The sequence below is a fragment of the Nipponia nippon genome, unplaced genomic scaffold, assembly GCF_047370975.1.
Source record: "Nipponia nippon isolate SJK-2023a ecotype South Korea unplaced genomic scaffold, ASM4737097v1 scaffold_5, whole genome shotgun sequence".
NCBI lineage: Eukaryota > Metazoa > Chordata > Aves > Pelecaniformes > Threskiornithidae > Nipponia > Nipponia nippon.
The window spans coordinates 23,526,186-23,540,926 of record NW_028262369.1 but is presented as its reverse complement, the minus strand read 5'-3'; the positions used below and the strand labels follow the sequence as shown (position 1 = coordinate 23,540,926).

Here is a 14,741-nt window from a genome sequence, read left to right as displayed (position 1 = left end):
TAGGCACATGTCAACTTACTGATCACAGCAAATGCAGTTTTTTACTTTTGTTATCTATATACCTGAGGTGAAAGATACCCATTTTTCATATTGTGGTGCAGTGATATAAAGACAGAGATAGACAAAAAATGTGAACTTCTTCCACCAAAAATATATTAGAACTTTAGGAAGGCAAAACTTTGTTAGTTTGATCAAAACTAACAAATGAACATCCCAGCTCCTTTGAAAAAAGCGTAATGGAAAGCCTCTTAATCACAGGAAGGGCTGGCATCTCTTGGAGTTTTTTCCTTCATTCAGTCCTCACTATTACCTTTTAATGTTCACTTGGCTCAACCCAACCGTACAGTAAATTAGGAACCATTTCTGAGGCTCAAAAGCACTGTTTCACATTCTACGTACACAAGGTTTCCTTTTCAAGCTCTCTTGTACATCTTACAAACCAGAGTTGTAAAAGAACATACTTAGCTTAAGTAACAATAAAATCAGTGACTGGCTATTCTATAGCCCCTTTGTGTTGGAGAAAAACAAATAGCAGCCTGTGGGGGAAAAGACTGAGGAAAGGTCATAGTCCAGGTGCCACCAAATTCTGCAGGTCCTTCCAGCATTCCCCTTTGTTCCTCACCTACCAAACCTGCAGTTCCCACCCAGACTCTGATACACTTCAATGAGCAACCAGCTGCCAACGGCAGGGAATAAGATGGCATTCTTCTCTGTGGGGAAACCTCTGCTTTTCATCCTGAGCAAAGGGCTTCTACAGCAAGGAGACAGGATGCATTTAAACATGTGTGGGAAAGACAAAGAATCAGTCAAACTGGGGCAGGTCCACGCCATCCACTACACTTTCGAGGACAATGCCCAAACTGCTGAAGGCAGGAATTAAAGGGACATTGTTAATGGAAAAAACAAACACTAAAGTATAAAATTTTAAATCTACCCTTACTATATGTAAAAAGGATAGCTTTATCCTGCTGTTGAGTGTGGCCCTTCTTTACAATATTAGGAAAAAGAAAAATCAGCAGAAAATAGCAGAAAAAAAGAACCAGAAATGCACTGCAATTCAAAACCAGGCCTGACGGAGAATCTCCTGTTAATGTATTTCATCCACTTTCTAACCCTTCTAGAGGAAGGCCGAGGTACTGTGATGGGGTTAAGCTGCAGAAGCAATGGAAAAGTTGAAATTTTACTGCAAATTCACATCAAAGGCTGCCTTTACTTGACCCAGCTATAAGCACAGAGTTGATCCTTTGGGACAGGGAATCACAGATGACTGAGCTTGACGGTAACCACACGTCTCCCATGTCAGCTACAAAAACTGATGACCTTTAACTACTCTACCCCAATAAGGCATCAAGATTCAAGGGTCTTTGACTCTTCTTTGGCCTTTAGAATTTGACTGGATTCTTAATTAAAAATGGATCCTTTTAACAACAGGAACAGTATCAATAGCTGTTAAGTCCAAAGTAAAAGAAAATAATGTACGTTTCATTCGTTAATATCAAAATGCCTTAAAGCACATGTAGACAAATTTAATCAGAACATCAAAAAAATTCTTACCTTTGCTGCATCAGATTCTTTAAAAATCATATACGGCTCTGCACACTCCCCAATATCTCCCTGCTGTAATACTTTTTCCAGCTGAGAAGGGAAAATGAACCATTATAAGGACATGTATCCAGCAAGGATCGTTAAATTAAACAAACACTAGGAAGCAAACACATTTTTTCGAAAGACTTAAAGCTTGATTTCCCTTTGTGAGTCAGAGAACAAGCACTGCACTCAAGTTGTTAGAGTCATTAAGTTCCCAGATCTCCAGCTATAACTGAATCACACATGTAAAATATAGGTTCAAAGGGAACATATACCACTTCATTTTGGTTTGATCTGTTCTAGAGCCACTTTCAGCTCATTTTTAAGGTCTTAAAGACAGCTTACACTGTCTTCAGCATCACCATTTTCAGAATTCCGTTCTTATTTCTGTTCTCCATATTAAGGACCTATTGTAGCAGCACAAAAAGGTAACTCAGATGCACTCAGCTAAAAGAAGCACTATTTTAAATCAGTGTATTTTCAAATCAAATAATGAAATAACCAAAATAATGAAATAACCAAAATAATTAAAATTAGCCAAAGAGTAGATGTTTGCTTCTGAAGTCTCCAAGTAAGTCAACACCTCTTGAACACAAAACTGCTTAACACTCAGTTTCTAATAGAAATATCTTCCCTACCACATGCATGAAGACTGTTTCTTTCAGAAGCAAAGCCCTCCCTCCCACACCCGCTACTGTGTACACGCTGTTACTAGATTAGAATATCTTTAAACTTCTCCCATGCTTATAAAGTGCCATTCGTACTTGTCTATTAGTAGAACTCCAAGAGGCTATGACAATATAAAGAACAAAACTGCTTTCCATCAAATCTTGCACTCCCTGACGAGTTTATGCTAGCAATACTAGCTGTCCGAAAAGTGGTTTCCCAGTGAGTAAGACCCATGTGAAAATTCACCCAGTAAGGCATGCTATGCATCTGTCTTATTTATCCCTGACTATACCCTTTTCATCATCAAATCAAAAAATCACCTAAGCCACCAGCTCCTCCTGGATCACTGGTTTTACAAGCACTAGCGTGCAGTCACAAGCTCTTTCGGACAGATCCCCGTCTCTCAAATATGGGGTTCTCTCTTCCTCATATCTTGTAAAAATCAGAAGATCGAATATGTCTAACAGGCAGAACATGATTTTTAGAAGGAATCATACCAAAAACTGGAGATCAGAATATGCTTCAACACTACTGAAAGCCTTATTCTCACCTGGAACTGTTTTGTCATGCCACAAAGCCTTAATTAATTTTCAAAAGCTTATTCCTCATGTAACAAGCAGTTCATGAAGAACTTGCACAAACCTCAATCAACAGGGTTCTCAAAACACAGCACTTAGCTAGCAGGCAATGTAACCATTGCCTGTGAACTGAAAGCATGTATTGAACTCCCCTTTTCACAACAGGATGATTTTTATGCGGAGACCAGCCAAAAAAAACCCAATTGAAATGCCAGTCTGAACTAGTAATATTTGTGCTCTCATTGAATCAAAAGAAAGAAGAGAAAATAACTTTTATCTTCACATACTTTATTTCAGGAGTGACCAACGTGGCATTTTGTTTCAGTTATGCATCTCACTCTCTTAGCAACTTCACTTCGTAAAGGCATTTGAAAATCTGGCTTAAGGGCATGTATCATTTTTGAAATGAGATTCAGATCAATATATATTTTTAAATCACTCACTTATCTATCACCTTAAGGAGTCAGCACGTTGTTTCATATGAAAACCAAGGTCAAGCCCCAGAATGCTGCTCTATATCAAGCAAACCTTTGTGTTCTTTTCAGTTTTTGAATAATAGAACAATGCATATTTCCACTGTTTCTTTTACAAAGGAACTTAACTTACTAAGTGAGAATATCAGAAATGAAACAGAATTCTGTGGTGCTGGTGTTTACACTTTTGAGAATAGAATTCTGCCCTCCAAATGTAAACAAGAAGTCAACTAGTTAGCCAGACTTGTTTGTATTTTATTTCAAATAGAAAACAAGAGACAATAATAATTTAAATTTCTCTGGCATTTCTTACCTTTATTACCAGAAAGACATCTTGAGAGGGATAAGTGATAGAAAAGATAGCAGATCTGGCCAGCGTGGATATAGCAGCAGGGGGGACATGTGGACGAAGCATTCCCTTCATTTGTTCAGAGTTTAAATCAAAGTAGAAATTTTCTGAAATCTAAGGAAAAAGTTGGGTAGCTTCAAGCATTAGTTATACTTTTTAATTTTGGTAAACTCTTCATAAACACAACACACAATTTCAAAACACAAGTAAAAAAACCTACCAACAATGCCTCCTTTCAAACCATGTATAAAAAGAAAAACAAAAAGGCCTTTTCATTAAGAAATCAAGGCAGGACAGTGGGAAAGGAGAAAGGAAATGGAGCAAACAATACACGCTGCCTATAAAATTTCCTCCAGCTCCTGTAAGGTATGTAGTTCCATCACAGGACTAGGAATTACAATTGCTATCTGAATTGAAAATATCAAAGTATCAAAATAGAAAATGATCTTTAAGATCACTCACAGAAAAAGAAAAAACAACATATCTTGAAAGACAGACATTGAGCTTTCTATGCTGAAACACCAAATCCTCGACTGTATCAAGGCTTCAAAGCCAAAATGAATGTGAGCTGGTTATCAACACCAGAGGTCACTAAAGAACTTACTACGTTAGAGGAAAAAAAATGGAGTAATGAGATGATAAAATTGGCTTATGAAATGTGATTTAAATATTAACAAAGTTCACATAATATTCCACATACTCTCATCTACATAACTTAAAACTCAATGCATTAAATTCAAGTCTTAAAGAGATAAATGTCAAAATGCATATTTTTAACATTTTTCTCTCTACTACTGCTAATATCTTGAATTAGAAAAACTAAGAGACTCTTCAAATATTAAATACATAACATAAATAGGGCAATAAATGTATTTTGCATTTCCTATAACTTAGATCTTGAAAAGACTCCTCAGTTTTGTTTTGATTTTAGCAATTTTAGCATGTATGACTTTCTTGTGCATTATTAAAATGTTACTTGGACACATACCATGTTGAATCACAAAAAAGAGATTAAGAAAGTCATAAAAACTTAATCTAAATAAAAGGTTTCAGTTACTTAAGTTCTCTCTGGGGAAGAGACTTTTGAAAGCCAAGATTGGACAATATATAAATTCTGATTTCAGGCACTCACATATTAGATAATATTTTTAGAAAAGTGGTTATACTTCAACTGTTTTACTAAGCAGAAGAGGAACACACAAGATGGTTCGTGAAATGCCTTCATCATTCTTTCAACCACTTGTATGTCACTGTCTTCATAAAGGTTTGTTTCCAGAATTAATTCCTCCCCTTTTTTTTAAAAAATACAGGTTTGTAATGCCTCGGTGGAAATGTCATCACTCAAGTGATTAAAAACCTACCTTTTTCTTTTCTTTAACATCATACAAAGCCAAACTTGCAAAAATGGGCTCAATTTCTATTTCAAATCTGGAAAGAAAGAAAAACATAAAATCAGTTGACTTGCATTTTGTAAGAAAGACTAACCTCCCCCCTCCCCAAATCCTTCCTGAGTAAGGTGACGGCCAACCACTGTGAAGCTGAGATGTCAGATACAGCTGAGCCAATCTATGGGCTTGCTCCTGCTGAAAAGGGAGGTCTCGCTCCCCATTTTCTGCCCACTCCTTTCCTGTCCTGCTTCCTCTGCATCGCCCCTGCTCCCTTCCATGAGGACAAACATTGGTGCTCCCTGGACCTTCTAAAACCCATTTCAACTCATTGACCTGTACTGGGCTTCCCTGGCAAGGTTTTGTAGCAGGGGGGCTATAGGAGTGGCTTCTGTGAGAAGCTGCTAGAAGCTTCCCCTATGTCTGATAGAGTCAATGCCAGCCAGCTCCGAGACGGACCCGCCACTGGCCAAGGCTGAGACAATCAGTGATGGTGGTAATGCCTCTGTGATAACATATTTAAGAAGGGGAAAAAGTTTCTGTGCAACAGCAATTGCAACCAGAGCGAGGAGTGAGAATATGTGACAGGAACAACTCTGCAGACACCAAGGTCGATGAAGAAGGAGGGGGAGGAGGTGCTCCAGGCGCCGGAGCAGAGATTCCCCTGCAGCCTGTGGTGAAGACCATGGTGAGGCAGGCTGTCACGTGCAGCCCACGGAGGTTAACAGTGGAGCAGATAACCACCTGCAGTCCGTGGAGGATCTCACGCCAGAGCAGGTGGATGCCCAAAGGAGGCTGTGACCCCGTGGGAAGCCTGTGCTGGAGCAGGCTCCTGGCAGGACCTGCGGACCCGCGGAGAGAGGGGCCCACGCTGGAGCAGGTTTGCTGGAAGGACTTGTGACCCTGTGGAAGGGACCCACACTGAAGCAGTTCGTGAAGAACTGCAGCCCGTGGGAAGGACTCACGCTGGAGAAGTTCATGGAGAACTGTCTCCTGTGGGAGGGACCCCACGCTGGAGCAGGGGAAGAGTGTGAGGAGTCCTCCCCCTGAGGAGGAAGGAGCAGCAGAGACAACGTGTGATGAACTGACCGCAACCCCCATTCCCCCTGCACCGCCGGGCGGGAGGAGGTAGAGAACTCGGGAGTGAAGTTAAGCCTGGGAAGAAGGAAGGGGTGGAGGGAAGGTGTTTTAAGATTTAGTTTTTATATCTCATTAGCCTACTCCGATTTGATTGGTAATAAATTAAACTAATTTCCCCAAGTCGAGTCTGTTTTGCCCGTGACGTTAATTGGTGAATGTTCTCTCCCTGTCCTGATCTCAACCCACAAGCTTTTCGTTATATTTTCTCTCCCCTGTCCAGCTGAGGAGGTGGAGCAGCTTTGGTGGGCACCTGGTGTCCAGCCAGGGTCAACCCACCACATGACCCAACAGAAAGGTTGGGATTAGGGTCACAGGACATAAAGCATACTTCTATAAATGCTTTTAGCTTCTTCAAGTGTCATTTGAAAACTAATCAAAGCAACCTAATAGCTTCCTTAAAGGGAGAGGAATTATTAATTGGGATAGCTGGACCACTTAGCTTCTCCGATTACCTTGAGAAGCTGTCCTATGTGCTAATTTACTATGCTGACCTGTTGATACAGCTAAATGGCCAACCGCTCCTCTCAGCATTACTGACCAGAAAGCTCCTTCCTCTGGAGAGTCGGGAACAGCTCGTTGAATTGTTGAAAAATCGTTGAAAAGTTGAATTTTCAACATTCAACTTTTGTCAGAAAATACCAATGTCTTAAAAACTCTCTCAGAAAGGTGTCAGTTTTTCAGAGTAACTGTTATCAAGTATTTATGCTAATTGAAACACTTCCAACGAAAACACTGACCTACCAAATAGAGCTAAAGTTATTGTTAAGTCACCTGGGAAGTTAAAGAAATTAAAAAACATTCAAAACCTGTCCCTACACCAAAGTGAGCAGGGGCTGAAATGCCATTCTCCTGCCTGCACAGCCTCCCCATGCAATTAATGCCCAATCCACGGTTCTATATCCCCATGCACCCAGTCCTTGCACAGAGCTCTCAGCTTTTCAGCCTGGAACTCCTTCTGCCAACAGCGAGAACAACATACAGGACTGCATCATCAAATAGGTATATTCTCTAGTTTTGCAACAAAGGTGAGATTAACCTGAAAATGACGCTGCTTAGGTCATTTTAGCCTTCTCCCTGGGGAAGAGACTACATACTTTTTGTGCCACTAAGATAGCACGATCTTGGATGCTCGCTATTACAACTTTAAGTACAGTTTCAGAGATTACTTTGGTACACAAACAAGCATGTACTTGGGCAGATTTGCTACAAATTTACAGTCAGTAAGAGATGCTTAAATAGCAGAAATCGTTAATTTCCAGCAGCTAACTTATTTATGCTAAAGACACCATCCTTTGGAGAGGAAGCTCCACTGCTACAGCATATTATGTTGTTCCAGTTCATAAAAGGCTGCAAAATCAGTTCATCTCTATGGCTGTATTAGGTCCTGGAGTACTCTACGAGCAGGAGATATGTCCCACACATATATCTCAGTTATGAGCCTCAATGTAGTCTAACTGGAGTGCTCTAATAAGAAGGGTTGACCTAACTGAGGACACAGAAGATGAATACAGCAGTGTGGAAAATCAGTTTTGTACTTTATTTCTCCAAGGGAATAACAGTAAAATTTTACCTTGTGTTATTAGAGAAGAGTTATAGGCAATGAACCAGCTGCAGGTAACCCTATATTCAGGAGCTCCACTTCATTAAACTTGTTTAACAGGTTTCTATTCCTCCAGCTAATGCTTGCTAAGTATATAAAGTCTTCACTCTTAAAGGGACACAGTCAAGGTTGTTGAGCCTAAACTTCGGCAAATCTTTGGTTATCTTATGTTTTAAGGCTTAAGAATTTTTAATCTTTTTTTTTTCTCCACTTCAACATCCTTGTTGCAGAGCTGAACAGCAACGACTGGCCAACTTAAGAGCCCTGAACAAGCGCAGTGAAGCATGCATGCTAGTAACATGGAACAGGTATAGCTACAGACTGCCTGAAAAGCAACACAGAGAAAAAACAAGGAAGGTGAATACTTTCTACATCACACCACTAAAGAAAGTCTTGAAGATAAAACTGTCTGATGCACAGTACTGTGTAACTTATCCTTTATAGAACTAACCTTTAAGCCTATGACCAACCAAACAATGTTAGATCCCTCCAAGGGTAATAAACAAGGCAGCAGAGTTATTCCAGATGCACGTGGATACAACAGCAGATTTAAATTCTCAATTTCTGTAATGCAGCTGTCTGTTGGAGTGATACTTACTTAAGGGACAAACACTTCACCAGGAGTCTTTGGCCAAAGTGTTCTTTGGGTACTTCAGGGACACTAAGTCGTTCTATAGGCTCCTCCTGAAATTTGTCACAGGAACAGCAATGTAGAGACACGACACTTGTACAAACCACTAATACCATTATGGAGCAAACACATGTATCACATTTTTCTCTAAGGCACTAGCACTAATTTAATCCAAGGCTTACCAGCACATTGCATTCAGCAGCAGCTATAAATATGCTGAATTAAATCCCTGTAATGTTGCTACATTATAGGGGATTGCATAACCATAAAGGAAAACCAATCTTCAGCAAGTAATATCTATGGAAAGACAACATTCTAAAAAACATGCAAACCGCAAAATAGCTAAGGTTCTCAGGGATATTAAACATAAGTGACCTTAACTCCTTTAAATCTGTGGCAGACTGACAATTTTCACATTCCCTGTATCCTTCACTTTTTTAGTCTCACCCACATGTATATAAAAATACCTCATCTGGTGCTGGATGTAGTGCAAAAAGCTCCTTATGCCTACTGGACTTCCTCTGATCTTCATTGTGGTGGTCAATCTCTTCATTTGGGGTTCGGTCCAGAAGGTTTGGGAGAAGGGCATCTGGAAGGGAGTTCTTCAGATCAAAAATACTGCATGCCCAGCTGCCCCGGGGAGTATCATCAATCGACATTGAACGTCGTTTAAGGTCATCCTGAGATTCAACAAATTAAAAGCAACTTACAATGGGAAAGAGACTGCACTTTTAAAATGCGACTATAAATTAGGTTTTATGTAGCAAGGTTTTAAAGGTACATTACTTGTTCATCCTGGTAACTGTTGCCATCTGGAGCTTCGTCAGACTCAAAGATCTGTTTGGGGAGCCCCTTTTGCCTCTCCTTCTGTTTGTCTGAGGTGTTGGGATTAAATCCAGTTCCCAGCTTGTGATATCTGAAAACAAAGTATTTCAAATGCCCCCTTAGCATCCTTTCTGACCCCAAACCCAGAAGAAGAATTACAGAACAAACCTAGTTTTATCAGTATGGGTCCTCTCAAAGCATAAACTGCTCTCTGCAAACAGTATTTCCAGTCACCCTCGACTGTAGCTGGGTAATAATCCAACAACCAGTATTCCAGTACTACAATGTGACTCTGTTCAACTATAAAGCAACCCTGGGTGATGTCAAAAGAAGTATTATCAATGGCCAATTAAGGTCATCATAAAATGTGCGATTGTGATGTCAAACTTAAAACAGGCCAAGAACACGAGGATGGAAGGCCAGGGGTTCTGCTAGAGCAAGAACTGACTTGGAGCAGACAATATTAATACCTTTAAAACCAAAACACCAGCTTCAGGTAGGACTGCATGAAGTGAAGAAGCCCTCAGCACCTCTGGAAAACATACGACTTTCCGACCCCAACTAAAATGCGCATCTTCTCATAGCATCTTTATAAGCAGAATTGGGTCCTTTAGAGCTTTCCAGGGTGTAAGAGAGCTTGCTAGTAAACAGTCTGTCTACTGTTGCTGACAAGATCAGACCGCTTTGACTAACAAATTTTTGGATACCAAATGGCACTACATCTGTATTTACACACACATGGCCAGAGCCACAGTCTCCTTACAATACGCACTCTAAGTCAGTTCCCGAAGTAGTGCTGGGGTCACTTCTATAATTAATTGTTCTTATCCTGCCCTGTTACTAAAGTTACCACAAAAGGATGTACAGACATGTGAAAACTGTGGATGTGCTAGCAGTGAATAATGAAAGGGAGGAAAAAAAGGAGGAAAGCACGTTCCTCACTAGGTTATAATTCCTGAGAGCTGAACTATCTGTATAATCCTCACCTGGATGTCTGCATTTCAATCACAGCCCCACGAAAAAGCATAAATTCATTCTAAATCAGACCTGACTTCAGAGATGTCTGTGATCATTGCCACCATCAGTCTAGCATACAGAAATTATGCCGTAAGGTTGAAATAAGAATATGTTGGTTTTTTCAGGCCAGTGAAGAGAACTTATCTACCTTTTCCAATATCATTAAAGTAATCACTGAATGGATGGATTTGTCTGCCCCCCAAAACATTTTGCTTACAAAGAACTGTAGACAGAGATTGAAATAAAGATTATTTCCCCTGGGACGGGGGAGAGAGAAGGATGGTGCATCAGACGTCATGTTCTTCTAAAGCTAGAAGAGCTGGATTTTGTGCCCCCAGAGCTAGCCAAAGCACTTGCAACCATCCAGTAGGACGGATTAAGAGAAACTTGTTACCATCCTTACTTGAAAAACAGTTCAATCCTTCCCAGCCAGGCTTTAGGGCCCTTCCTCTGCTCCAGCAGTAACCCTTCTGTTTCTACCCAGTTCACCGCCATGATTTTATCCAAGTAAAAACTGCTATGAATTTATGGTAGTGCCTCTCCTTCTCTGAAGGGGCAAGAAAACCTTTGACTGTAGTTCAACAATCACTCAGTACACCCTCAACCCACTCACGCAACTTTGATAGCTTCATGCCTTCCCCAACACAGAACGCAACCTGCAGCTGATCTGCACAGGACAGAAAGCTCTACCATCTCCAACTTAACCTCCTCAGTGCAGGGATCACAGCCAGGTATTCCAGATACCAGTGAAAAGTCACCGAGAAACCAAGAGATGTGCTGGCTGGGTGGGACACACCGCGCCTTCTAGACTTTGCCCACAAAAGCTGGGAGCATGTTTCTCTCTCTCTCAGTTTTCTTTCTAGTTTTTTTTTTTTTTTGAATGAGATTACAAACTACATTTTTATTAGGTCATCTCAGCACTGCAAAGCATACCTCCAGCATCCCCTGAAGTGGTTCTCAGGACAACATTAAACCAGTGAATTGTAGCAACTGCCACAAGGGCAGAGCTTTAGCTGTAGTCAAGTCATTTGTAGGTGATGCACATCACATGGATCACTACTTCTTGACAGTAGTTCTTGAAGTCATCAGACTTTCAATCATGCGAGAGAGTGTATGTTCCAAGTAAAGCTACTCAGAAACCTTCCTGCTAATTTGCATAAATTAATCAATGCATGCACATTCTCTAAACTGTTCACTCATTAGATAAATGTTGTGATAGTTCAAATATTAACTATTATTTGTTTAAATTAGGTACTTTCTCAAAGTCTCTTTGGGAACAAATGAATGTTGCAGAGGGCACATTACCTATTAGGTGGTTGTGCCTGCATATAAATCTTTCACCTCTCTAAAAAGAGCTAAAAGTATATGGAACAAAGAAAGAAACAAATGCTGAAAGTAATTTTACTTGTTCACATTCCCTAATTTCTCTACCATTCTAAAGGAGCAACTATTGACTAAAGTGTCCTAGATTTTCAAAAATGCCCCAAGGGGTTTTGACGTCCGAGATCTAATTTTCAAAACACAAAGAATCATTTCAGCTAAACACAAAGCATCAGTTCAGCTGAGCTGGGCAACTAAAAGCCAGGGCACATGGAATCAGTAGCCAGGACAACAACTTTTGCGCCTCCTCATACCAGCTAGCCATCCTGCAAAAATTTAAATATGAAATCAAGCTGATAAATACCACAGGGGAACTCACTTTCTGTTCACAATTGCCCAGTCTTCCGTGTAACTTCTTACACAGTCCCTCACATGAGGGTCCATCTCACTGTTAAAAGAATAAAAACAAACACCTTCAAAATCACAGACATGATAATGACTTCTTAAATATACATACTTTCACTGAGGTTTATATTTACTCTTTCAGGCATTTACAGACAAAAATTCCAGGCTTCAGCCTTGCAGATCCCCAAATCCAGCACAATTAATTCCTTCGAGTGAGGAGTCACCCTGTCACCTCTTACCTCTCTTCAGGCACAGCCGACACAAGTGTTCGACATTCTCGAGGGGTGTACACAACCTCGATGTCATCAGGAGGAAACTCAAGCAAGTCTCGCAGGGGTCCGGACTCCGCTGCAATCGGATGTGTAATAAGGTAGTCCTCCAGCTCAACCGGGTCCACTGCTTCTGTAAGCGGTACCTGGGAAAAGACAAGCGATGGAAGGGTCTTAGATAGGAAAAAAAAAAAAAAAAAAAAAAATCACATGCACATATTCTACTTTGGTTTTTAAACCAGCTCTTCTGCCTTGTTGAGAAAACTTGATCTAACATCAGATGATAATTAGCCCTAGTGGTGTTAGCCTCAGCTAACACACATCATAAAGCAATTTTTCATGTCTTATCTTTTATCTGGTGTTTCTCTGGATATTTCTATGATGCGTACCAAGATCATCTCAAAAAAAAAAAAATGTATTTTCAAGAAATTGATCAGTTTGCATCGAAAGAAACTATTGCACTTTATTTCCCATGTGTATGACTTTGGATTTCTTTTTACCATGCTGCTGCTCTGATCACAAAGGGAACCTTCACCCTGATGCAAGACGCAAAGAACCCTTTCACCCTCAGGCATGGCCCCCAGACAGGAATCCAGAGCATGGGCTGATTTACCAGGACCTCACAAACCCACAGAACTCTAAAGACTAACGTTAGTTCGAATTAAATCACTTCTCTGGCGAACACAAAACACAATGTTCCTCCAGCGCAGGTACAAGTTTAACCACCTATTTGCCCTGATAGCAGAACCTTCAGTGCCACTCTGCCCACGCCAGGAAGGGACACTGCTCTAAATAAAATGGATGCTTAAAAAGCATCTTTACTGGACAAAAAGCTTGCACCCGAAGCACAAGGAATGACTGAACAAACACACATGCAGGAAAACAGTAGATTTCACTGGCAGTACTGATCTCACCATACTGAAAACAGTGAGCTTTTTTTAGATACATGAAAAAAAAATGCATAAACTGGATACATACTCACATTGCATAACTGTGTATTTTTACATATGTATATTATACAAATACATATATATATTCTGATATGATATGATTATCCTATGAGGCTCTACATAAACATAAAGAAAATGAAACACTAAAAACAAGTTTTGAGGAGCCTGTTTCTACAGCAATTGACAGTTCTCCTAGAATTCCCTGGCACATCCCATTGAGGCTGAGTGGTTTAATATGTGTCACAAAAACACATCAAAATTCAGCAATTTTTCCTCTACTACTTCCTCTTTCCTGTCATCCAGACAATTTCTGTGGGACAGGGAACTATCCTGTAGCTTGTATTCTGCTGGAGATTACTTTAAAAAGAACACCTAGAACTTAAGTTTTAAATGTGCTTCTCAAAAAAATTGCTATACCAATCTCAAATTCCAGTTTTTAAACTTCTATTGCCAAAAAGTTCTGAAATGAATCAACTTTTTATTCAAGGAAAAAGACTTGGCTAACCCAGAGGGCATTGAAAGAATCTCTCCTACCGCAGCAAACTTCAATGAATATTGCAATTCTTTTAAAATACAGAAGGCAAATCATTCAGCAGAAAAATGGCGTGACTCCAATGAAGTCAGGTGAGTTGGACCAGATGACTTTATGCCAGATAAGGATCTGGCCCACAAAAAAATATGATGTCTAGAAACTCAGTATTAAGTTCTGCAATTTAGGTAAAAGACACAGATTAATTTCTGTGTAAAGACATGCACCATCATCATCATCTATTTATCTCTGACCCCGCGACCTTTTTTTCCCCTTCTAATCCTGAACTCTGGAAATGAACTTCAAGCATGTGATTTGGAGAACTTTTGAAAATACAAACCAGATACTTTTAACTGTTTTCCTCACTGCAAAACTCACAACGAGCAGAACTCGTCATTGCTCTTTCCCACATTACAGTTAACGTGTCATCACCTCGCACTACATACAGATAGACCAGCTCCATTTGGCACTAGACAACCGACAAAACATACAGCAGTGAAGTGTGACAGTTTATTATTGAGGAATTGCTAAAAGTGCATGTTTGTTCAGAAGAGCTGCTGCATAATACTACTGCTACTTTGTGTGCATATAATCCTTTCCACCGACAAACCTCAAAGCCAAAGCAGAGTAAGAACGTAGAAATGGAGACTCCTTACAAATGAAGACAGAAATAACAAAATCACTGGGCAAAAGCCACAGAGGCATTGCGTAGCAGAGGTGCTGGGAAAAGGCCCTCCCTCAAGTCCTCCGGTTGCCAGTGCAGAGCCCCATCCACGCAGCGATGAACACTGAAAGAACACTCACTGGAAGAAGGCCATAGGGCTATGGTACCCTCAGAGGGTGACTTAAAGCTGCTTAACTAACCCTATTTTTAAGCCTTAACATTGTAAGACTTACTTTTACTCCTCCTGCTGACCTCCCTTCCACACTGGCAGCTTCAAAGCTAAGGCACCTTCCAGTGCACTTGCTCAGCAAAACTGAGCTGACCATGCATAGTGTTGTGTTTCAATCTGC

The 14,741-nt window shown here is 40.4% G+C and overlaps 1 protein-coding gene across 12 annotated transcripts in view; it reads right to left on the bottom strand.

The window, feature by feature from the left end:
• The window catches only part of DOCK7 (dedicator of cytokinesis 7), a 118,457-nt gene that overhangs the window by 71,574 nt on the left and 32,142 nt on the right, over nucleotides 1-14,741 (bottom strand). For all 12 annotated transcript variants that reach the window (XM_087733705.1, XM_087733706.1, XM_087733710.1 and 9 more), the window contains 8 exons: nucleotides 12,219-12,394; nucleotides 11,954-12,022; nucleotides 9,199-9,328; nucleotides 8,880-9,092; nucleotides 8,380-8,465; nucleotides 5,018-5,084; nucleotides 3,621-3,770; nucleotides 1,555-1,635 (listed from right to left, as the gene is read on the bottom strand). In XM_087733705.1, coding sequence (XP_087589831.1) covers nucleotides 1,555-1,635; nucleotides 3,621-3,770; nucleotides 5,018-5,084; nucleotides 8,380-8,465; nucleotides 8,880-9,092; nucleotides 9,199-9,328; nucleotides 11,954-12,022; nucleotides 12,219-12,394 — 972 coding nt within the window. The remainder of the gene's footprint in view (nucleotides 1-1,554; nucleotides 1,636-3,620; nucleotides 3,771-5,017; nucleotides 5,085-8,379; nucleotides 8,466-8,879; nucleotides 9,093-9,198; nucleotides 9,329-11,953; nucleotides 12,023-12,218; nucleotides 12,395-14,741) is intronic.